Consider the following 25,003-nt stretch of genomic DNA (forward strand, 5'->3'; position numbering starts at 1 on the left):
ATCACAGTTAATGTTTCCATCTATCACCTTCCAGATACTTTTCTGTGTACATAAACTTAAAAAAAAATACTAAATGTAATGTGGGATCTTGGGTTGGATCCTGGAGCAGAAAAAAGGACATTAGTGGAAGAACTGGTAAAAATGGAATAAAGTCTGAGTCGGGTAACAAACCAATGTTAGTCTTAGTTTTGACAAACGTTATCATGGTTACAGAAGATGGTAACATTAGGGAAAGCTGGGTGAAGTGCATGTGGAAATTATCTGTACTATCTTTGGAACTTTTCTGTAAACTTACCATTATTCCAAGGTAAAGGCTTACTTTAAAAAAATGGACCCATGCTCTATTATTTTATAGTCTATGTGTATTCACTCATAGTTTATCATGAGATTCTTCTGTCTTAAAATGAATTATTTCATGATCACATACTATTCCATCCCATGAATGAATCATCAGAGCCTATCTCCCCTACTGCTGGAATGTTAGGTTGTTTCCAATTCCTACCGTTATAAAAAATGCTACACATACTTAGTCATTTCCTTAGGATACATTAACAGAGCGGGACTGCTGGGCTGGGGCTGCCAGCTAGGGGACTTGTACAGAGTTCTGTACTGGGACCATGAATGTTCTCAAGCCCAACACGCATGAACTGGTTTAAGTCCTTCCAAGGCAGGGGTATTGCTTTCATTCCTTTTCTTTTCTTTTCTCTCTTTTTTTTTTTTTTGTAGATAATTATTTTTTATTGAAGGGTAATTGACACACAGTATTACATTAGTTTCAGGTGTACAACACAGTGATTCAACATTTATATCCATGATAATTCTAGGTACCAGCTATCACCATACCAAGTTGTTACAATATTTTCACTATATTCCTTATGCTATACATTACATACATTACATCCCGGTTATTTATTTTACAATTGGAAGTGTGTACTTTTTTTTTTTTTTTTGTGAGGGCATCTCTCATATTTATTGATCAAATGGTTAACAACAATAAAATTCTGTATAGGGGAGTCAATGCTCAATGCACAATCATTAATCCACCCCAAGCCTAATTTTCGTCAGTCTCCAATCTTCTGAAGCATAACGAACAAGTTCTTACATGGAGAACAAATTCTTACATAGTGAATAAGTTACATGGTGAACAGTACAAGGGCAGTCATCACAGAAGCTTTCGGTTTTGCTCATGCATTATGAACTATAAACAGTCAGTTCAAATATGAATATTCATTTGATTTTTATACTTGATTTATATGTGGATACCACATTTCTCTCTTTATTATTATTTTTAATAAAATGCTGAAGTGGTAGGTAGATACAAGATAAAGGTAGAAAACATAGTTCAGTGTTGTAAGAGAGCAAATGTAGATGATCAGGTGTGTGCCTGTAGACTATGTGTTAATCCAAGCTAGACAAGGGCAATAAAACATCCACGTATGCAGAAGATTTCTCTCAGAACGGGGGGGTGAGGTTCTAAGCCTCACCTCTGTTGATCCCCTATTTCTCACCTGATGACCCCCCTGCGACTGTGCCTGTCTTAGGTTGTTCCTCCCTTGAGGAATCTTACCCGTCTCTGGCTAACCAGTCATCTTCTGGGGCCATCATTCCTTTTCTATAAGACAATTTCCAAAGGTTTTCAAAGGATGAGCCAACAAATTCTCACCAAAGACTTTTTCAGCCACTTCAGCACCTCCCTGGTGTCACAAGTAACCCAAGCACACTGACCTATCCTATCCCATCCCGCTCTTACGCGCTCCCTGCCATTCTGGCCTCAAGGAAGGCAGTTCCTGCGGAAAAAAGAGCAGGTACCACAGTCCACGGTAGGCTTGCAGCAGCGGCAGCTGGTTTTCCTCACCCGCACCTACAGTAGTTCTGGGCACTGTGTGTGGCATGCCCGGCACTAACCAGAGGCTGCCAAGCCAGGACAGCGTGGCTTCTTGTCGGCTTGGAGGAGCATCAGCAACCTGGGCAAGGAAACTAGGGTTCCCACCCTAAAAGTACATCCGGAGCTGCAGGAAACTGCCAAGATGGCAGCCTGTTCGGGCTGCTATTTTCAGTTCACACCCACAGATGGGTGCTATGGTCCTCATTTTATAGATGAGTTCCTTGAGGCTTAGAGGTTAAGTGTCTTCCCAAGGCAAATAGTAAGCTTGCATCAGTGCCAAGATCTAACCACGTATCATCTATGTCGCCCCCAGAACCCAGGCCCACATCAGTAGGCACAGGACAGAACACAGAGGTGACAAAACGGAGGGAGTCCCTTCTCTTCAGTCCACAGCAAAGGATCACCCAATTCACAGTGGAGGTATGATGCGGTGTGTTTGAGAGGAGGGAAGTATGGTACACAGGCTGAGTTTAAAGCAGCCATCAGATCTGCGTGCATTATCCTTGTTCCTGTTCTTCTGGGTTCTCGACATTATTCTTGAGCTGAAAAACTTTCTATTGTTCCTATGCTTTGTTTGAAAAACATTTTTCCAATTAAACAGAGATTTCCTGAGAACTCGAAGGATTTGCTATGTAAAAGCAGCCCTGAGTGCCAGTGGACTGTGTACCTTCCCTTGGGCCACGCCTCTGCCAGGAATGTCCCACCCTTTGCATGGAGCCACCCCATCGCACCTCGTCCATGAAGCTACCCTCTTCTCTGCAGTCTGACCGCTGGTACCATGTAGTGAGCCCTTTCTTATACTCTGCTTCTTTTCAAAAATAGACTCAAGGCATTTTACAGCATGCATCAGAGCACAAGAACACTTAAACATAAAATGACTGAGATTGGGTGAAATGGGGTAGGAATTTTATTAAGGAACACTGGCAGAGGAAAGTGTAGTAACTGAATATAAGGAGAGTTTCCTCAAAGCTGGGGGGAAAAAAGCATTTCTTAGTAGAAGGACGTAGACCAAATAAATAGGAAGCAAAATTCTCTCCTAGCTCTAAGCACAGAGAAATTTGTTCCCAAAGTCTTTACATAAGGGACACCATACAATGTAATGATTCATTCCATAGCACTTTTACCCACAAATTTAAAGATCTGTTTGGCCTGAGGGGGTTACCTGCACAAGATCTGGGCCTAAGGCTTATCTCGCCCTCACCCTCAGACCCCTGGTCTTTCCACTCCCATCTCCCCTCTGCTGGGGGTCTCTTATCCCGACTGGGCACCTGAAAGGGGTCTTCTGGGAGAGAAGCTCACCACCACATCACATGGCAGCAGCATTCCCCAGATGCCAGGACTGCTGCCCTCTGGGGCTGTGAAGAACGCAATGCCATTAGCTGTATGGAAGCGCAGTCTGGGAAGACGTCAGAACCAGCAAGGGTACACACCCTCCCATTGCCACCCTTTCCAGAACCAGGTGGGGGAACAGACTCCTCTGCCACAGCAACTCACCCCTTGGGCTCTTCTGGAATAGGGGTGGATCCTAGAGGTTTGCAAACCCAGTACATTGGATTTAGCTCCCACAGCAAGGAAGCAAGAATGACCAAATAGAAAAAGACCTCACCTGAGGTAGCATTCCCCACTCAGGTCCTTCACTGGGAAGAAGCAAACCTACTTGAATTTCTTCTTTCATTCAGATCCATGGCTTGTAGACTTTACATCACAAGTGCCTTAAGGATACTTCCCTTCCCAGCAAAAAGTCAGAGCAATTGGCGCAGCGGTTAGGAGGCTGGGTGTGGAGCCACAGATGAGGTTTATGCTCTCTGGCCCTGCCATTCCTGGATGTATGAACTTCAAAATGCATGAGCATAACATGGACATAATAACATTATTTACTTCCACAGCTGAAGAATAAATGTAATAAAGTATGCAGAACCTACCACACAGTAAGCATTAAATGTTAAACTATCATTAATTATAAAAATACAAAAAACTGAATTTGCATATTAATTTCAGAGGTCCATGGACTTCTAGGGAATCTTCAGGTTAAGAACCCTCAGTTAGAAAGACAATAGCTCTTGCCAAAGCCCACATTTTCTCTATGAACTCCATCAGCACATACTGAGGATCTGCTGTGAACTGAGAATCCTGGCCCACACGAGTACTTGGGTCACCAGGGCTGTCAGTACACCTGATGGTAGAACTCATTTCCATTCTGATGAGGTGAGAACTTGATCATTTCCACTCTGATAAGGTGAGAACTTGCCTGAGGTCTTGTGGTGGAGTTGTTGCTGCGGAAATCTGTCTTCTGACTCATTTGGCTGCCTTCTAGAGAAAAGCTGGTGAGGCTTCCAGAGGACCAAGGCAGCTCTTCATTCTGCTCTGTTCTGTGACTATGCATAGAGACCCTGACACAGCACCAAATCTTAGAGAATGACAGTTCCAACTGCCTAGGGTGCTTCATGGAGGTCAAGTTGAGGTCACAGGCATAAAGCTATTGCACAGTCCGGGGCATGTCATCAGCCCAGAAAGAATGGTGGTTCTTATCTCATCCAGTCTCAGTTTCCAGATGAGAAAACCAAGCCCAAGGAAGTAACCGAGTAACAGTTCACCCGGTCTTCTTTCAGTTTATTCTTTTCAACCACACCACGTGTTCTCCCAGTTTGGTTTGACAAATATTTCCCCATTTGTCCCATGATGATCAAGGAAGGGAAGAAAATTTTCATGGGGCATTTAAATAGCTCAGGAAACGAGAAGATCAGAGCAAGTAAGTCATATGGATGCCTGAATATGACTCTGCAGAGGTGGGGAAGTGGGGAAGTAAAAGAGGGAGGGGTTGGCTCAAGAAGCAGGATTCAATATGCCCGTGATGACTTTGCCTCTCTCCAGAAAATGGAAGCCTGGAGAACGGCGGTGCTTCCAGCCCAGCTCCCTCTGGTTTCGGGAACAGCAGTCATGTCCCAGAAACATCACTGGCAAACATAGCCTTTCCAAAGAGTATCAGAACTTCAGTTTGGACGATTTAAGCTCCTTTCTGCTTTAGAAGAAATGGATGTACAAAGAAGAACCAAGGGTGTTAAAGAGGCAGCTGAAAAGACAGCCAAAAATCTGGTTAAGGATTAGAAGCACCGGCTTTCTAGGCTGTGGACACCTGTCCGCTCAACAATTATCCAGCCTGGCAGGAAGCAGATATTCTTCTGGGTATATTCAGATCCAACTAACATTTATCAAGTGTCTGTTGCATGCGAGGCACCAAACACAAAACTTCTTATAAACTTCACTTAATGCTAGTAAGTCCGAGAAGGCAGCATCCCCCCACTTTTTTTCCAGACAGGAAAACAGGAGCAGAGTAATGATTGCCTGGGATTTGTTGTACATTCTGTAAACTCCAAGCTCAGTGCTGTCTCCACTGAACCAGCTGCCTTGTCCTTGGGTTCAAGAAAAGCCTGCATGTGAGCTTGTGGGTAAAACTGTAGTATTTCCAGAATACCTCACCTGGCTTTAGTACATCTGCATATCAACAGGCGCTCAAGGATGGAGAGAAATATGGCTTTAGTGCATTTGCATCATTCCTCAGGGGTGGAGAGAAGTTCATCTATCAATGGGTAATTACCTGGGCAACGGAGGGCTTATCTGTACCCAAGAGGTGAGAGGAAGGCTGGTTTTGCCTCTGCTGGAGCAGAAAAGAGAGAAGGGTCCGGACTGCAGTTTGTAAGCAATAAACAGGTTTTAAACTTTATTTCTCCCTTTGACTGATTTCGGTTTTTCAGAGGTGTTTTGCCCTGGGATTTCTTCTCCCCGGACTTACAGAGCTGAAGGGCAAGAAGATGCAGGCTCATCTTACAAGCACACAGTTGGGTCTCCCAACCTTCCAGTTTCTTGTGACCACAAGGGCTTCCAGACCAGATCCAGAATTCAACACTGTTCTATAGCCCAGATCCCCTAAAAAAATGTCACAACAGGGAACACAAACTTTTAACATACTTTATTGGTTCAGAGGCCAACAAGGCAGCATTTGGTCAGTTCAGAAAGGCACCTCATTGAAAATACTGTGTCACAGTGTTGTTGAGTGATCCCAGGCACAGGATTGGAGGATGGGAAGGACAATCTTTGGATGATGTTGCTTAAGACACTTGCTTATTTGTTCAAAAGGGTCCCTTCCAACACCACGGATGGAAGACGCAAGAGCAACAGCAGAGTGGCACGTGCTGGCTGGCTGCTGAGAGCAGGCCGCACGAGAAACCCACAGCGAATCGGAGAGAGACCAGCCTGCCTCACCTTCCCCATGGCGCCAGTAAACCCGATTTGCTGAGTCACTGCCCCCATGAACACACCCTGTATCTGTTTCAAATGTGTAGATGATTTTTTGACCTCATGGTATAAGGTCAGTAGTTGAACCCTTGCTGTTCCAAGCTTTAGGAAGACTGGACGAGAGTTCGATTTCCTGCATTCTTGGATTGGCAACCCATGAGGTTCTGAGATAAAAGCTGAGGTTTCAGGGCATTGGCTTTAAAAAATATTGTCACCAGTCCCGAGTCAACAAAAACTCGATTCCTTAGAAATAATACTGTATCTTCCTATTTCTACTTATACCCTCTAATCAGTTTTTTAAAATATTAATTTTCCCCTTTACTTCTACTTTTTAAGACTCCTACTATGTGTGACAGAAGCCGCCTCCCTACAGCACCCTGCTTTTCCAGTAGTCCTTTGGAGCCCCTCACACCCTTCCCTCTCCACCCTCACCCTGACCATCCCTCCCCCCTTGCCCAGCACCTAACAGCAGGGATCACGCCGCGGGGTGATGAGCAGGGGTGCAGTCTCGCCTGGCCTTCTGTTACTAGGCTGAAATAGAGAGGAAACAAGAGAGACAAAATGGGTTTTTAAAAATGAAGTAAATATCAGAGAAGGCTGGCATGCATGCCCCAGCAACCAAATGCATTTAACACTGGACATTTCCCTGCCATGAGAAAGCTCTCATGCCTGCTGATGTTAAGACTGGAATTAAATGAAGCAAAAAATCTAATCCTCACCACCCCCAAAATAACATTGCATCCCCCATGATCTAGTTCTCACCGGCAGCCCAAATATCACACGTATGTGTGTGTACACACATGCACATGTGAAACACATATGGATGGATAACAAGTATTTGAGCAAGGATCATGCACATCCAATTAGCAAACATTCAAGGACCTCAACTTTGAGGCCAAGTGCCTGCAACTGTCCCCAGTCAAAGGGGAGTCCACTCCACAATTCATGAGGCCACCCTCACCCAGAGAAAAATTCCAGATCCCTTTCAGACATTAGCTGATAGTTTTGGTTTCACTCCTTTTCTTTGCCCATTCTCAGAAACCATGTGCTTCCCAGAAACACCCCACATGAGATTGGGTTTCCACTGAGAATGGGTGGAGTTAGTTTACAGCCAGGGAGACAAGGCAGAGCAGAGCCAGCACTCACTCACTTGAACCAGACAAAGGGAAGCAGGAGGGCCACACACCCGCGCCCAGCTTCCAGGTGGACAGAGGACAAGCCTTGGGTAGTCCCACAGACAGCAGGAGAGCTCAGGTCAGGTGGGGCCCACTGCACTGAGTCAGCAGATTAGCCTGGGGCAGGCAGCATTATTTACTGGACTTGCCACTGATTTTCTAATGGTTTTTCCAGAGGCTACTGTTTTTGCAGTTCCTCACAGCAGTCTATTAATTCATCTGTTTGCCACAAATCAAACCAGAGACTAAAAGGCACAGTATGGAACCCACAGAATGCTTAATAACTGAGGAGTTGAGGTTAGGAATAAAAGCTGGTTACTGTCACAGGTGATCTTATTTTGGGTGATCTTTTCTTGGGCAGTCTGTGGCCACCACCATTAAGAAGCAAGGGGATTAGATCTGGAAGGGACAGAGTTTGAGTTGAAAAAGGACACATCTGATTTGGGTTTCACATCCTGGAGGGAGACTGGGTTTGAATAAATTCTACAAAATGAATCCAAGAATAGATCACCTCCAAATTACTGTTATGGTCATACTTAGAAAGAGAGGCAAACATTAAAAATAAAAACAAACAAACCTACCCCAGTCTCTTTGGGGGAGTAGATTGGCTGCTCTCAGATGCCCAGCCTGGATGTTCAGAAGACAGTGAATTCAAAAGGACTTTCCACCTGGTTTAATTCTTTGGGAACAATTCCGTTTCCAAACATAGGCCCCAAATGACCCCTACTTTACAGCAATGTGATACAGGTCACAAAAACACTCTAACTTGGCCTGGCTCTTTCTATAGTGATACCCCCTCCCAGTAATTTCTGGAATCTGTAATGTAAGTGCCTTTTTCCTTTCACTTAGGGGAAAAATTGTCTCCGTCCACACACAGACTCATGTGGCTTTTCATTGTGGGCTAGAAAACAAGTGGAATTCCTGCCAATAATATGCCACCAGGAACTTGGTCTTGCCTGACTTCATGTGACCATGGACTTCTACTCAGCTGCTGGAGACTGAATAAATACCATGAGGTTTTAGAATAGTGATGCCTGGCAGATACCTGAATTAGTTTATTTTGGTCAAAAAATAAAATCAAGAGTATGGCTAAAGAAGTAAACAGCTGGTAAAGCAAACTTGCCTATAACTTAGAAAACAGGAGTGTGTACACATACTTAAACTGACACACACACACACACACACACACACACACACACACACACTTACACACAAGTGAGATGAGAGTTGCACACACACCAAAGATACACCAAGCAAGTGCTTTTTTAATCAATACATCAAATGATATTCTTGCTGCCTGAGGACGCTTCCTTCTGACTGCTCTGGCATTCCCACCCACTTCCTCAACAGGGAAACAGGGATAGGAAGAAGAAGGAAATTCCTTTTTGGACCCAACATTAGATAAACATAACCAAGTCTTTACATGTGGCTTTGGAGAAGGCTGCTAGGATGCTCGCAAACACAACGTCAGGGGTCTGGGCTGCGTTGATGGCAGAATGGATTCCTCTTTTCCTGTAGTACTCCACCAGAGGGATGGTCTGAGTGTGGTAGGCCTCCAGGCGGATTTTCAAAGCATTCTCATTATCATCTGATCTGCGGATCAAGGGTTCCCCAGTGATCTGAGGACATGAAGAGGGCAATGAAAGGCTAGGACAGTGAGCAAGGTTTCCTTATCTGATGCCAGGTGCAGATTTGAGATGCTGTCTGATCCCACAGCCATTAGAGGGAAAGACAATCTGGACCCTCTCCAATAAAGAACTATAAAGAACTTCACTACTCCCCTCAAGTTGGTCCCAGGAGCAGACCAACTGGTCCAGAGAAGGCAGGGAGCCTGGAGCAGCAAATGTTAAGAAAAGGGGTTTGTGAGAAGAAGGTGGGCAATGTCTTTCTCTAACAGCTTCTGCTCAGGCTGTTCAGCTTCCAAGATGATACTTCTAGGATCAGAAGCAAGAAAGAGAGGCCCCTGAGACCAAGAGAATACATCAAAATCAGAGGTACATTAGTGATTATAACCTTAGTTGCCTGAGTATTTGGTGTTTTACCAGGGTGTTGGCCATCAACATACTGCAAGTGGCAAGTGAAGTGAGAAAGTACACTGCATGGCAGGATTACCAACTTTGTGAAATGTGACTAAGCTGACATAATGTATGGCTTTGGAACCTGTATGACCTGATGAACTTGTCTCAAATGACAAAGGTAAATTCAGGAAATTCTTACATATTGCCTACATGCTCTAGAACAGATGAAATGGACTTCTTGTGGTCAACGTTACAGTGAACATGTATGAGACTCTCCCTTTTTCATCTGCAAGCAACTGAAGCACTTGGCAAAGTCAATCCAGCCCAAATATTCTGAATCTGCAGGGCACAGTCACTAGAGACTCTAGAAGACTGGCCAACCAATTTCTTTTCAGTACCACCCTCCCATCCTTGGCTCTAATTCTGGGATTCCAAACAGCCTTCTCCTGATCAGTGGACTGTTCAGGTCACCATAATGTCAGAAAAGGGCTGCTGTGGACAAAAGACAGGTACAAACGGCACTGGGAAGCAGCGGGCACTGGCAGCTACCTCAAGGTCAAGGAGAAAACTTCCTGGAGAGACATGGCATAGAGGAGCCACAACCCGTGTGATTTACTCTGTAGTGACATTGCTCATAGTTAACTTAGTAGTACTAGTAGAAGGGAAGGGAAGATGGAAATAACAAAAAAAGAGGGAGAAAAAAAAAAAGCAAGAAAGCAAAGGAGTAAGAGGAAGGGAAGGGAAGAAAAGGCAGTTTCCTGTCCCGAGTTTACATACATCATCTTTCATGGGTTCCTTTGGGGGGTTGAACTCCTTGTGGTAGGAACGGCCACTTGGGGGGTGAATCAGCCTGGAAGACAGCGAATGAACACGAGTCAGGTTGCCGGAGAGCGTCCCTGCACCCCAGGGCTCTCAGAGGTGACAAGAGAGACAGAGAAACTGGAGGTAAGGACTTTCACCCAGCAGAGGACCCAGCTGTAGGCATTTTTTGCTTAGGAAAATAGCTGGGCTTCTGGGACAGCTTATGCCAGAGTGTGTTTTCTATTCTGACCAAACATTACCATGAGTATCTGGCTGCAGAGCCTGGCACACCCACCTGATTCAGACACTGGTGCTGCTCTCACAAAGCCATTTATTCTAGTCATCTGTTTACTCAACAACCATTTACATGCGCCTAGGTCGATCCAGGCCTGAAGTTGATCCAGAGGCTATCCAGCAACGAGTCAAGATCCTGCTCATAAGCAGTGCTTAACTTCGTGGGGAAGATAATGTGGAAAGAAACTAAATACGATATCCTTTAACAGAGATGTGCACAAAATGCTATGGGGGACAGAGGACAGAGAAAGTAGCCTTACTTTCCTAGTTCTGTTACAAAACCATAAAGGTGCTATGAAAAAGTATGTCCTGTGGGTGCAAACACCACCAGACAAGGCAGCACAGCTTTGTGACCACACAGATAAAAGGCCACCCAACCTTTAGAAGGATACTCAAGGCATCAGGGAAACCCACTTATTAAACAAGTCATGGAATAAAGAGCGCAAGAACAAGCATTTATCAGGCGCTGGAGAGGCAGCTGGCTGCTGCATCTGTGCTGTGACCCCTTTAAGCAACAAGCTACGTCGTTCCTGTCTTGGAGGAGCCACAACACAGCAGCCCAGAAACTTAAAAAGAGAAGGAGGTGGGCCAAACACTGCTCGCAGCCACAGCCTGTGTGTTTTCCCAATTTTGTGCCAACCAAGGTTTGCTTAATGGATGACTGTGCTCATGAAGGTCTGCTAGCCCAGGCCTTCTCGATATTTTTCATGACTGACAAATACAGAAATAATGTTTGCACAGTACGTGGGAGCTGGCCCCTCTGGGGTAGCTGTGGCCACCCCATGCCTGCCCAGCTGCTTTGATGGCTGAGGGGATCAGTATCTCAGCACATGGAAAAGCCTGGGTTAGATACCTCTGAAAAATGTGATAGTATTTTAATAATAGCACATTTTTTTTGGGCCAAGTGGCCTATTTAGAGCATGGGGTGGGGGCAACATGACAGCAAATTAAGTAAGCTATTCTGAGTGGGCCTGTGACTATAATCGTGTAACATGAGGGTGGCCCTCTCTTATTTGAGCCCCTGGTGGGGCTCCTCTGGTGCATCCATTGGGAAATGGCAGCCACTGGGAGACCCAGGGAGAGGGAGAGTATAGTCTGCTGGGCTCAGCTACAGCTCTCCCTTGGGGAAGGGCTGGAGACGTGAGATGTGGACCATATTTCTTCACCTTCTGGAGAGCAAAGGCCCAGAGCAGCCAGGCTGCAGCAAACACGACTCTCCTCTCCATGTCTCTAAACCTCCTGCTCACCCCCAGATTCCCTCAGCCCTCTAGTTATATACAACACACTGCTCCTTCCCCATACAAATACCATTTTAAAAGGAAAGCAAGGCTCATTCCCTAGAAGAGAAATGAAAGAAAGAAGGTCTAATCTCCAAGCTCTCAAAATGGGCTTGTCTCAAGTACCAACCAACACAGCTCCATGAGCCACTGAGCCGGTCTGGAGGTGGAGGTGATGACGCGCAGGGATCAGGGCTGGGATTCTGCAGCCACTACTACCTTGAGCGCAACACTTCAGACACTTGTGTTTTCATCCACAAAGTGGGGATGGTATGACACATTAGGCTAATGATACCAGATAGCCAACACTCGTGGGGCCCCTATCATGTCAGACTTAAATAAGATCTATATTAAACTGACTTATTCCTGACTCTTTCCTCCTGCAATCAGTGCAGTGGACCCGGAGGCAGAGAGCAGACTTTGGTGCTAGCTATACCACTGAGTGCAGAGTCAACCTGGCAACACGCTGTTACCAATCTGGCCTGGCCTGCCTCCTCCTGCGTGAGGGAGGGGCCATACCAAACCACACACCCCAACGGAGAGACTGAACCTTCTCTCTTTCGCCCTCCACAGCAACTCTGCTCTTCAGAATCTCTGTTCCCCACCAGCCAACTCCAGTTAAAAGCCTCCAGCCCTTCACAATGTGGATCACAGTCAGGCTCCTAGCTGGGGTCCCTGTCTTTTTCCTTTCCCCCAAGTTAGGTTGTATGCCAAGACCAAGCTGATGTTCTTAGAATGTTTTTGCCACAACATCTTGTGGCAAAAGAACATCCCATGATTCTTGACTCCGTTATGTCTATCCTCTTCCCCTGGGCAGGCCTTCCCCAGCCGAGGTCCCATTTTGCCTTCCCAATAACACTCACTCTACCACCCAGCTCCCCCCGGATTATTCCTCCAACTCTGGACAGACATTCTGCCACTCACCCCAGCTACAGCCCCTCTCTCAACCCATACTCATTCTTGCCTCAACTCCCTTCTGGGAAAACTTCACCAAAATTTTCTCTGCCCCCTGCTCCCAGGCTCATTTTTTGGACTTCCTACTGCACTGAACAGCTGGGGTTTCATGTACAGCTTGTAGACTTTGAGAACACCGATGGGTATTTCCTATTGTTCTTCTATATCCTCCCTAATCCCCTGCCCCCAGAGGCTAGGACTGTGCTGCACAGAACAGGCTCTCAGAAGCTGGGCCAATTGACACAAAGGCCCCTAGTGACACTGAGTACTATTAACATCTGCTTTGCACACCAAGGACCCCAGCCCTGGTGATGTCCCTTCCTGTCAACCCTACAACTTCTTGGCCTACATCAACTTTCTTGGTCCACTCTGTGACAGAAGGGATACAAAGAAACAAAAGTTCCTGCACTGAAGGAGCCTATGGAACAGTTAGAAACATGAAATCCAGATATTTGAGAAGAAATTTAATATACAGTGAATCCTATAGCCCCCCAGGAAAACACCTCTAATACTCACTCTGCTGTCTGTTAACAGATGGTAGAGCAATTAGTGAAACAGAGTAGAGGAAACTATACCCTAAAGCAGCGGTGATCCTTCAGAGTATACTTGTTAAGAAGCAGAAGCATTTCTGTATTCAATGTCTACTACAGAGAAATAAGCACTTTAAAACCAAACACACAAAAAAATAATAGTGGTTTCAGCCAAGGTGGCTATACCATGAGCAAAATTTTCCTCCATTTTTTAAACTATGTGTAGATGGTCATTGTATTTTTGTACCTAATAAAAAGCCTACAGGCAAGGTATGACAACTCCAACTGAAATCAGATTTTCAATGAAGTACCAAAGGGGAAATACCCATGTAAGGAATTTAGTATTTCTTAAGCAGCTACTATAAGCTAGGCTCTGAACTATGCACTTTGTTATTTAATATGCACAACAGTTCCTCAAACTGGGTGTTATTAACCATACGCTATGTATGAGGAAACATATGTAGAACATATGCAGGTTAAGAACCTTGCTTAGGGTCAGAGTTAAAAGATGACAGGACTGAGATGCTGTCTGACTTTAAATCCCTTGTTCTTTTTTCTACATCCCTATTCCATGTCCCCACATCAGTGGATGTCACCAAATAAGATCAATCCATGTTGAAAGGGCACTAAGCTTCATGGCTAGGATTAGGCATAGTCTGATAAAGCTCTGAGGAAGCATGAAAAGAAGGGACCTTCAGGAGACAAATACCTTCCTGTGATTCTCCGGATCAGCAGAGAGTCTGGGATGCTGAATTCAATCACAGAATCAAGCTTCTCTTTCCTCTTCTCCATAAGGTCATCAAGCTGTAAAAGAGTGTTGGCCCACCTAAGCTACCAGGGCTTGATCAGACCCATTTCCCTGAAAAGAATTAAGATCAGGGGCCAGAATTCACTTTCATGCAATGGTGCTACAAATCCAAGCCACTCACCATTTCTGCCTGCCGCACAGTCCGGGGGAAGCCATCTAGAAGAAACCCATTCTTGCATGGAGGGGTCTCCAAATTCTTCTCAATGAGCTCTACTACCATTTCATCACTCACCTGGGAGTCAAGAATAAAAGAGCCTTGGGTTTAAATCAGCTAATTAGGTGATTAGCCCAGCTCCAGGGTCACAAATTTATGTCTGCATAACCAACCTCATTATTAAACAGTATATTTTCTTGGCTCTAAAGCAGCAAAAATCAGAGCAAATGTGGAGTGGCTCCATTTGGAAGATTTGGTTTCATGATTATTTCTGTGATTGCCATGTACCCATTCTTTTGAGATTCTCCTCAGGCCCAATAATCTGGGTGAAGGAAGAGGATTCCATGGCTTATTAGCCCACCAGGTGAAATATTTTAGGTTCTTAAGGCCTATCTGGCCATTAGAGTCTTAACCATAAGATAACAGCTGTCCTCAAGACACAGCATAAAAAAGGGTATATGGTTGAGAGATCACCTGAGAAAGGCTCCAGGAGAGAATGGGAGTTGATCAGAATGCAGAAAGGCACCAATTTTCCCTGTTTCACAATTTTGCCTAGGCTAACAGTAAAGTGACCCAGGCCACCATGGACATGAGGCAACAGAGAGGGGACTGAGCTGGCAAGACTGGGTTGGAACCAAGGAAGGACCCACCATGCCTCTGAGCTTCTCTGAAAACCCCTCCCAGCTTTCAAAAACTGGTTTTTCTCCTGTACTTTCACAGAAAAGAATGTTCTCTGCCAGGTATTACAGTGAAGGCCATCCATCTTGGTAGCTAATGCTCTTATCTTCCGGGACTAGCTGTGAACTTGGGGACAGAGTATAAGCTCTGCGACTCAGTGAGGGCTCGAGATAAGTAATCTCACTGCCACATCCCATTTTTTCTCAGTACAGCATCTTCTGCCAAGACCCAAAGTCCAAAACATTTAGCTTTCTGGCTTGAGTCAAGGCCTCACTAATATAAAGGGAAATCTATATAAAGGGGAAGGTGGGCAGGCAGGGGTACCACTTGATACAGCTACAGAATCCCAAATCCTGACAGGAGGTAACTCAGGGACCAAGACAAAGCCTAGCACCTTCCCCAACCAACAAAGATACAAAAAGATGAGAAGGCCAAGCACAGAATGACTTCTGAGGGTGATTCCCAGAGGCATTGTCCCAGATTAACTCAGTTACAATTAAGCTCTGGCACTAATCAAAGAAAATTTAGTACATAAAAGATGGTATTTGTCCAATGGGATCAGCTGGACTAAAAACAAAAGAAAATGCAATTAGATCCCCCCAAAATGAAGGATTACTTGTGTCAATTCCAAGAGACTACTCTGTTAAGAGACACAGAACACACACACCTGATCATCTACATTTGCCCTCTTACAGCACTAAACTATGTTTTCTACCTTTATCTTGCATCTACCTACCACTTCAGCATTTTATTAAAAAATAATAATAATAATAATAATAATAATAATAATAATAAGGGAGAAATGTGGGATTCACATATAAATCAAGTATAAAAATCAAACGAATATTCATATTTGACCTGATTGTTTATAGTTCATAATGCGTGATCAAAACCAAAAGTTTCTGTGATGACTGCCCTTGCACTGTTCACCATGTAAGAACTTATTCACTATGTAAGAATTTGTTCACCATGTAAGAACTTGTTCGTTATGCTTCAGAAGATTGGAGACTGTTGAGAATTAGGCTTGGGGTTGATTAATGATTGTGCATTGAGTCCCCTATACAGAATTTTATTGTTGTTAATAACCATTTGATCAATAAATATGAGAGATGCCCTCTAAGACAAAAAAAAAAAAGAGCCACAGAACAGAGAGCCACAGGTTAAAAATGCTCTGTGGTTTCCTGAGTCCTTTCTTGAATACATCCTTGAGATCTGGCCTACGGATGACAGTTTCATTTGTTACCTTGAAAATTGGACGTATTACAAAATGCATCAGCACAAGAGAACTTCCAGAATACTGTGAGTAAAATAAATGCTATAAATTAGAACAAACTAAGTAACTTGCTACTCTAAAAGTTCACATATGTGCCAGCCAGTTTTATTAAGACACCCTGTAGCACGGACTGTCCAACAGAAACTTCTACAAGGATGGAAATGTTTTGTGTTTGTGCTGGCCAGCGAACACTTGAAATGTGGCAAGTCAGAACGAGAAACTAAATTTTAAATTAAGTTGAAATTCATTTCAATAGCTACATGTGGCTGGTGACTACCATATTTTGCAGTGCAAGGTTACATGCCCTCGGACCACCAAACCTACCAGTTTCCCGGCGTCCATAGTTGCCTTCAGCTTTTTTCCCAACTCTGAGCCAGAAGCCACCATGGCCCTCAGCATGTCTCCTGTAGCCAAATGGCAGACACAGAAGTTCTCAGCCAATCTGGGTGCCTGTGGAGGGGAAGACAAAAAACAAGAAGCAGTGACTACTATAGGCCCTGGAGCCAGACTGCCTGGGTGTGAACCTGGCCCTGCCACTTATTGCCTGTGTGACCTTGGCAAATAACTATTTCCATGCCTGTAACAGGGATAAAAGTACCTTATATTCTTTTTTTAAAAATTTTATTTTGGTATCATTAATCTACAATTACACGAAGGACATTATGTTTACTAGGCTCCCCCCTTCACCAAGTTCCCCCCACATACCCATTCACAGTCACTGTCCATCAACATAGTAAGACGCTGTAAAATCACTAAAAAGTACCTTATACTCTAATGTACAATGATTATAGCATTGTAGTAAGAGTTACATGAGATTATGCACATAAAACACTTAAGCACTGCACCTAACACACAGGAAACCATCATAAATATTAACGATTACCACTACCTCCACTAGACACGATAGTGATGCATAAGCCTCCGTTATTAAATGGGAATAAAAATAGCAGTATCAACACTTCACATGGTTGTTGTGAAGTTTAAATGACTTCCTGTATAGAAGGCACTCAGCACAATGCCTGGCATGTAACGTGTTGAACAAATTCTTGCTAAAGAAATGAATGTGATTGTGAAGTATTGTGGCTACTGGCCAGGAGGCCGCTGGAGCAAGGTGAAGACAGGTTCCCCCAGGCAGACCCACTTCTTCCTCTTCCATTACTAGGTAACCGTATTCTTTTTCTTTTATAATTCAAGTTACATACAATGAAATACATAAATCTTGGTGTACAGTAGGTAGCTGCTCTATCTTGGCCAAGTCACTTAAGCGGCTCACTCTCAGAGCCTCAGTTTCCTGATCTGTTCAAAATGAAGGCAAAAGGCTCCGTCTTAGAAAGTAGCTATGAGGAGCAGATGAGATAAATACAAAGAGCACTTGGCAAACAAGGACTTACATATTAATTTTTGGAGGCTTTTTGGTTAAGAACATGGTCTTGAGAGTCAGACTGCATGGGCTTCATACTCCAGGCCCACCAATGACTAGATATGTGACTTGAGAAAAATTTTATCACCTAAGTTTCAAATCTCCTCCAAGTAAAATATAGATGATAATAGTACCTACATCACTAGGTTGGTGAGATTATATAGAATTTGGCACATGTGGGGGCAGACACATAGTAAGAGTTTAGTGAATGTTAGCAGTTACTGTAACCCCTGTCCTAATTCCATTTTCATTTATTCAGAACGAAAACACTAATGTCTCTTCCAAGAACTCTGCCGGAAGCCAGGGAAGCAGATGTTTAGGAGACAGACCTGGTCCTCTATAAGTTCCGTTTGGTGGACTATACATCAGAATGAAGCCTAGAAAGGGAAGAGATCCTGTTCAGTTCAATGCTGGTTTGGTAGTAGAGAAAAAGAATGCAGAATTCAAAGGAACAGAATCATTTCAAGAAGCTTATACTTAGCTTCCTGGTTTAATTGTTTTACAAACTAAGTAGGGTTTGATCTTTGTTCAAAATAGTTCATTGAGAGTTTTCTTAGATGTACATAATAAAACCTAAACAGATGTGGCTCAACACAGCAAATTCTAGTTTGTGATTCATGGACTGATTTCTGTTTAAACGAAGAAGTGACTCCATAGCAAAATGGAAACCAGGTAAGAAGGCACTAAAAACTGCACTTTGGAAAACTAGTGAAGGTCAAGACCCTCTGGCAATAGAAAGCCTTCCGTCTTCCACACTGGCATGTTAGCCACATATCCAGAGAACTGTGCTCTCTGCCAATCTTTCTCCTTGGTTGTTGAAATTAACTTGGGTGAAAACTTTGGAGGTCAGACTTGTTCAAGGGGAAAGGCTGAGTGAAACCACCAGAGCATAGCTGTTGTTACAGAATCGAACTGTTGTATTTTCATCACCCACAAACTGCAGGCCTCCAATGTGCTATTCCAGTGACTTCATTCTCCAGCCATATGGAACAACACTCCAATAGGGAGGACATGGCATGGCAGACAACTAACCCCTTCATCCTCTGCTGGCTGCCTGGGAGTCACTGTGGTGGGCTGCACAGAGTACAGACTTTGGATTCAGACAGATATGCACAAAATCCCATCTAAGGCACTCAACAGCTGTGTGACCTTAACTAGTTACTTAACTTCACAGAATCTTAGTTTCCTCACCAGTCAAATGGGGATAATGTCTACTTAATAGGGCTATTGTGAGGATAAAACAAAATAAAAGTATCTAAAATATCAGACACACAGTAGGCATTCAATAATAAAAGACCTCCTTCCATGGTCTTTCTTTTTGTATTCTTTACTTGCAAACTACAGAAGCAGCCTGATGAAATAACCTTATTAGATTCCCCTCACCCTTGAAGCTTATGCTTTACAGAGCAAAATGTTTCTCCTACTCCCAATCACCTGAGGGTGCTGCTAAAATACACATTCTCGATTCCACAGGGTGGAGCCTGAGCATCTGCATTTTTAACAAGCTTCCAGGTCCAGCTGTGCTGCTCACCCCTGGACCACACTGTCACCGCTCGAGCCCCGAGTTGCTTGTGTCTCACAAGCCAGGGATCAAGAATAGGCTCAGCCCCTCCATGAGAGCCCCATGGGGTAGAGTAGACTAAGAAGGGTAAGACTAAGAATGGCTAAAACCACTAGGGAGGCAGCACAGTGGGTTTAGTGTTTCCAAACTTCAGTGTATCATCACATTCATCTGGGCACTTGCTTAAAATACAAAGCCAGGCCTACCCTTAGGCTTATGACTGAGTGTTTCTAGGGTAGCACCTTTGGATTCGGAGGCTCAACTGAGAAATCCTGGGGCAGTGGTGAAAGATTTGGTTTTAGAGTGGGTACAGATCTGGGTTAGAAACTGGCATCTACAGTTTACTCACAGTTAACTTGAACAAGTTACATAGCCTTTTTGAAGGCTTCAGTTCCTTCATCCCTAGAGTACAGTTAACAATGTCTCCTTTCAGAGCTACTGTGGGGATTTAATCAGATTATATGGGCAAAAGCATCCAGAATAGTGCCTGGCATTTAGGGAAATAAAGGGAGACTACCAGTCATTGAGATTTGATTTAATCCCAAATTCACTTGTTTTCTTACCTTGAAATCATCTTTCTGCCTCCAATCTTTCCTGCTCCCATTTTCAATGCCTCTACATATGCAGCTGGAATCATCTCCTAAACTACTGTTGGACATGTTACCCACCACCTCCCACCACAGTCAGGAGTCTTCAACATCTCCCCAGGGCAACAGGGAGACTCCAAATCTCAGCCTAGCACTCAGTGTCCTCTAAAATCAACTTCCTACACTTCCTGAGCTCTTCAAATTTACCTCCACATATTATCTGTATGCCCTGAACCATGCAAACAGAGGCTTTGTGTATGATTCCCAAACACATAAGCCTCTTCATGGACCTTGGTTCAAGCTCCTCTCTCTATGAAAGAATGCCCTCTCCCTTCCCTCTACTGGTCTCAGTTCTACTCTTCTCTGCAGTCAAATTCTGAGCCTATCTCCCTACCAAAAAATTCCCCAACTTCCCTTCCTCCTCCTGGGAGGAATCGTATCTACATCAGCTAACTTCGAGTGTTTGCAACATGTCAAGCAATTTTTCCATTCACTGTTTTACAGCATTCAGTATGCATATTACGTAAGAAACCTACCATGAGGTAGGAACTACTTTTATCTGCATTTTACAAAGAAACTCAGAGGCTAAATAAGTTGCCCAAGACCACATAGCCAGTAACAGGAGAGCAGGGAACCAGCCCCAGGACTGTCAAGCCCTAGCTCTTATCCATGACACTATATGGCCTTATTAAAAACAACAACTCAAAGAACCTTAGTGGCTGTCCTTGGTAAGGGGTGTGTGGGTGTGTGTGATTAGAAGGAAGCACAAGGGGAACTTCGCAGTGCTGGCAAAGTTCTGTTTCTTAATATGGATATAAGCTATACAAATGTGGTCACACTGAAAATTCATCAAGGTGCTCACCTATGATATTTGCACCTTTCTCTATGCATATTATACTTACAGTTCTTGTGCTAACCCTGAATGATCCTAGCATTTGTCAGAATCACTCACCTGACACTTCCCAGATGGTACTTTGCACTAGTACATATTGCTTGCATGCATGTTCATTTGCCTCTAACCTAGATTAATAACAATGTAAGATGGTGACTCTGCTCAAGAACCCACAGTCATGAGTTCAAACCCTGCCTTTATGTCCCAGGGCAAGATTCAGCTTCTGGGCTTTAGTTTACAAGTAAAAAGCGATGAATAACAACAACACCTATATCCTAGGGCTGTAGGAGTAATCAGATGACACATGTAAAGTCTGACTAGGGGTCTATCGCATAACCAAAGGATGACTATTTTGTAATACCATACCCTCTTGGGGGCAAGGGCTGCTCTCTCCATCTTTAGCACTGAACTTAACCAACAAAACATGTGAAACACAGAGGAGAAAAATTTACCCCAGGGCAGCAGGTAGCAGCAGAAAGAGAAGGAACTTGGGACTTGTTCAGATGCAAGATATAGCCAACTCCTTGTTCTGTAACCTAGAGAACAAGCCTTTGAACTTCAGTTCCTCTCAATGTAAAAGGGGGAATCAGACTATGGGTTTCAGAGTTGTGTCACTGCACTGACATAACTGCCAGAGCCTGACCTGCAAGATGGTAGCTGATTGCCTGTGTGCCCAGTCTTGAAGAACTGGTATAAGTTGGACACATAAAAGAAACCAAGAGAGGCTGGAGGAGGAAACAGGAAACCTCAGTTTTGGCCACACTGGAGTAATATCCAACCCCAAAAGGGGCCAGGGAAGTCAGGCTATTTAAATAAAATAACAAACCAAAGTATTCTAGATATTTTAAACATTACTGTGTTGATACAAAACCAGATAGTTTTAAAATGTTTACTTAGTTAAAAATGATATGTTTTAAAAGGAAATGATTTCAGTCATGCCAACAGTAAAACACTGAGTTATTCAGGTATAAAAATAACTACCAGTGGGAAGCTAACAAACATTACTGAACAGGCACTGCATACTAGCCCAGGTTAGGAATTTTACACCAAAGATTGCAAACATTTACCAACGGGGGCCAAGCAGGAATGCAAATGAATGATGTGGGTCAGACGTAAGCAACAGGCAACAAAGAAGGCTGTACAGGGGACAGGAGAGCAGAGGGGCCATCTGAAGTGGCACTGCCACTCAACGGCATGCTATGCTGGAATGGAGGCCCAGAGCCACAGAATCTGATTTTTCAAGAGGAACTAGAGCTCTGGAGTTTTAAGTGAAATTTCACAACTGAAAACACTGCGTGGTCAACTTATTATTTTGAAAGCTGACAAAAGGAAAAAATCAAGCATTTATCTTGCTTTTTCTGTACAAACCCTACCAAAGAGTAGATTAAAAGTTTCTCTTTATAGAAATACTTCAACTAATAAATGGGAGTGATATAATTAGAACACCACCATTTTGCCTCTCACAGTGAATTCCTGGGCTAGGCACTGACCACAGCAGGGACAGACACAGGAAGACACCACGTGCCTCCTCATGGACAGCACAGTCCTACCTGTGATTCAGTTGGGCCAAAAAATTTAACCCAGATCTGGTTAAGTCTATGATCAGACTACTGATTTACAGGAAATAGGAGAAGAAAGATGTTAAATACACTGTGGGGAGACAATTAAAAAATTCCCAGAAAGAGGGGTCGTTTCAACACAAACAACCTGGTTCCTTCCACAAATGAACTGCAAGAAGAAAATAAGAAAACTTGTAAGTTCAACAAACAGAAATATGAACACTGACAGCTATTAAAAATTGTTAAAAGAATTTTAGGGGATATTGTGCTTGTTTACAAAAAAGAATTTATCTTTTAGAGATACACACTGAAATATTTTTAAGTGAAATATGATGTCTGCAAGCTGCTTCAAAATAATTTGTGAAAGGACAGTGGATGGGGAAGGACTGGCCTGCTGGTGCTGGATAATGGGGGCTCATTATACCTTCCCCTCCTCTTTCATGTATTCAAACTCTTCATAATAAAAAGTTATGTCTATAGCTTTAAAAACTGCTGTAGGCTGCCACTCTGCAACCTCTGATTTATGAACACTGTTGCTTTTTTAACTCCATAAAACTCCGATGATGCGTATTCCTATTGTACCAATTATGGAAATAAATGGGTATAGAGATTAAGCCACTTTTGTAAATCTTACTCTTTCTTCAAGTCCCAGCTCTAATTTTATCTCCTCTACTTCCACAAAGCCTCCTCTGTTCAACTCCCACCATACATGTACTCTTATAAATCAGCTTGTATGTATTTTTTATTCAAAACTTCCAGAATACATCACCTTCTATACTGAAATACATCTAGTTTGGGGAATGGGGGTGGGTGGGAGATGTGTTACTAAGGTGAGGGAGTCAACAATGGTTGAACACCTACTATGTGCCACATTGTCATCCAGGTACCTACGGGTGCTTTACACATGCATATAACATATCTTCCAATATCCTTGTGAACTTCTGGTTTAAGGTCCTTTGGACAAAGACATTATCAGTCTTGTTCACTGCTCTATCTCCAATGTTTGGTGCTCATGAAATGCTGAATGGGTAAGGTAGGTATTACCCCCATGTTTCAGATGAGAACACTAAGGCTGCTAGACTACAAAGCCCTGTCTCAGCACTGGGTTGTCCATTTCACAACTACTGAAATTATTAACTTTAATATGAACTACGAAAAAATAATCGATGCATTTGAACCACCTTTTTATACTCAGTTACTCAGAGCAAAAATCTGCAGAATCTGGGATTAAACATTCCTAGGCTGCAGGTTACTCAGTAACAGGGTAGCAGCAACAGGCAAGGGAGGTTTACTGAGGACAAAGGAATTAGGTAACAGTGAACTGCACGAACAATCAGCTCCAGACATAGGAAGAAAAAGGAAAGTGGTCCTTCTGACCTAGTGCCCAGAGCCAGAGTAAAATCACAGAATGAATTGAGTCACTCAGACTTCTCATCACCCACATGAGTCTGTGTTCCTCATCCACTTACAGTAACTCCATCAAGTGCCAGGTACTGGGTGCCACAGAGGTCCCAAGAATGAGTGAGACAAGATGGTCTGTTTGCCAAGATTTTGCAATCTTTGCTGAGTGCTATGAAGAGAAGAGTGGGCACGGCACAGTCCCCAGAACCCCATTCACCTGGTAGCTCAGACTTTCAGCAAGTCCCTCTTTAGAACCTAACAAACAAAAGCCTGAGGCCTGGGGCCTGGGGGACAACGCCAGAACCTAGGCAGGAAGGAGACATTGTTAATCCAATCTATGGACTTTCAAATCCTAAATGAGATCATAAATCTCAACCTTGATCTATGGGCCCATGACATCCCATTAACCAAATGAGGCCCCACAGTCTGCTAGTGCAGAAGGTAACTTCAGACTCCAATCACCCGCAACCCCATGGCTCCTGAGGTTCCAGGCCGGTCATACCTCACGTCTCCTGGCAATACTCCTAATCAGCACAAGCCAGTTCCCACTCGGCCCCATGTGCTGGAGAGGCTCCGCCGCCTTCAGTCATTAATCATGCTAAGAAACGCTCCCCTACCCCGAAAGCCTGGACTGTAACCCTGGGCAATTCACTCAAGTCGTAGCAAAACGGGGGTCCCTGCCTCCAATCAGGCTGTAATCTAGATGCCTCAACCTAGGGCTCATCTTACTTTTCAAAGCCTCTCAGTTTCTAAACCCTTACGGGATCAATTCTTAGATCCCCCAATACGACACCTCAAGTCTGGGTTCTTAAAGAACTCTAATCCTAAATGAGACTTCCCCGACCTCCCAATTTGATCGTTTCCTAAATGCAGGACCAGAACCCCAGACGCCGGCTACGGTCCCCCGTCCCCCAAGGCTTCAGCCCGAGGCCCGGACCTCCGGCCGCCCTGACCTTGGGGTTCCACGGGCTCCACCGGCAAGCCCTGCTCTGCAGCTCACCTGGGTACCCTTGCCAGCTCCGGGCGGCCCCAGCAGCACGGCCCGGATGCCTTTAGGGCACTCTTGGGGCGATTCGGCCGCGGGCGCGTTGGGGGCCATGGCCGCCGAAAGCTCTCACGGCTCAACTCGCCTGCACACCTCGCAGGTCCACCGCTTCCAGGCCAGCGAGCCACGCACGCTACGCGCACCCCACTCGCTCCTCACACTGGTCCGTCGCCACGTCCGTCAGTCCGCTCCCGCCCACCTCTGAGTGCGACGGACACTTCAACTTACCAACCATGAGGCAAAACTTGGGAAGACTGCATTTTATTGGACAGAATCGGTGCAGTAGTAAGGAAGGGGCGGGCCATCACGGATCACCGAGGGGCTGGGATCGCGGCGTGCGTGCGCAGTGGGCGGGAAAACGTGAAGTAAGACAGAAGGCCTGGCTGGAAGTTCCAGTA

At 44.4% G+C, this 25,003-nt stretch overlaps 1 protein-coding gene across 3 annotated transcripts; it reads right to left on the reverse strand.

The window, feature by feature from the left end:
* Positions 1–5,837: 5,837 nt before the first annotated feature.
* On the reverse strand, positions 5,838–24,762 carry AK2 (adenylate kinase 2). Of its 3 annotated transcripts, none has more exons than XM_036885174.2 (7): positions 24,561–24,762; positions 16,465–16,590; positions 14,157–14,267; positions 13,937–14,031; positions 10,149–10,221; positions 8,777–8,972; positions 5,838–6,709 (listed from the first exon to the last, which is right to left on the reverse strand). In XM_036885174.2, the coding sequence occupies exons 1-7, from the start codon at positions 24,657–24,659 to the stop codon at positions 6,705–6,707; spliced, it is 705 nt and encodes a 234-aa protein (XP_036741069.1). In that variant the 5' UTR covers positions 24,660–24,762; the 3' UTR covers positions 5,838–6,704. The 3 variants fall into 3 exon arrangements, with proteins under 3 accessions (XP_036741069.1, XP_036741068.1, XP_036741070.1); XM_036885173.2 differs by lacking the exon at positions 5,838–6,709 and adding an exon at positions 7,916–7,980; XM_036885175.2 differs by lacking the exons at positions 5,838–6,709; positions 8,777–8,972; positions 13,937–14,031 and having other exon boundaries at positions 10,150–10,221.
* Positions 24,763–25,003: the final 241 nt, after the last annotated feature.

Source organism: Manis pentadactyla, chromosome 4 (genome assembly GCF_030020395.1).
Source record: "Manis pentadactyla isolate mManPen7 chromosome 4, mManPen7.hap1, whole genome shotgun sequence".
NCBI lineage: Eukaryota > Metazoa > Chordata > Mammalia > Pholidota > Manidae > Manis > Manis pentadactyla.

Bases quoted from the DNA above. Each gene is read 5' to 3' on its own strand.
- AK2 (XM_036885173.2), bottom strand. From the start codon at position 24,659: ATGGCCCCCAACGCGCCCGCGGCCGAATCGCCCCAAGAGTGCCCTAAA. The intron at 14,032-14,156 runs GTGAGTGGCTTG...ACTCTTTTACAG, and splicing joins CTGTGCGGCAGGCAGAAATG to CTTGATGACCTTATGGAGAA. The intron at 8,973-10,148 runs GTATGTAAACTC...TCATGTCCTCAG, and splicing joins AGGAACCCATGAAAGATGAT to ATCACTGGGGAACCCTTGAT.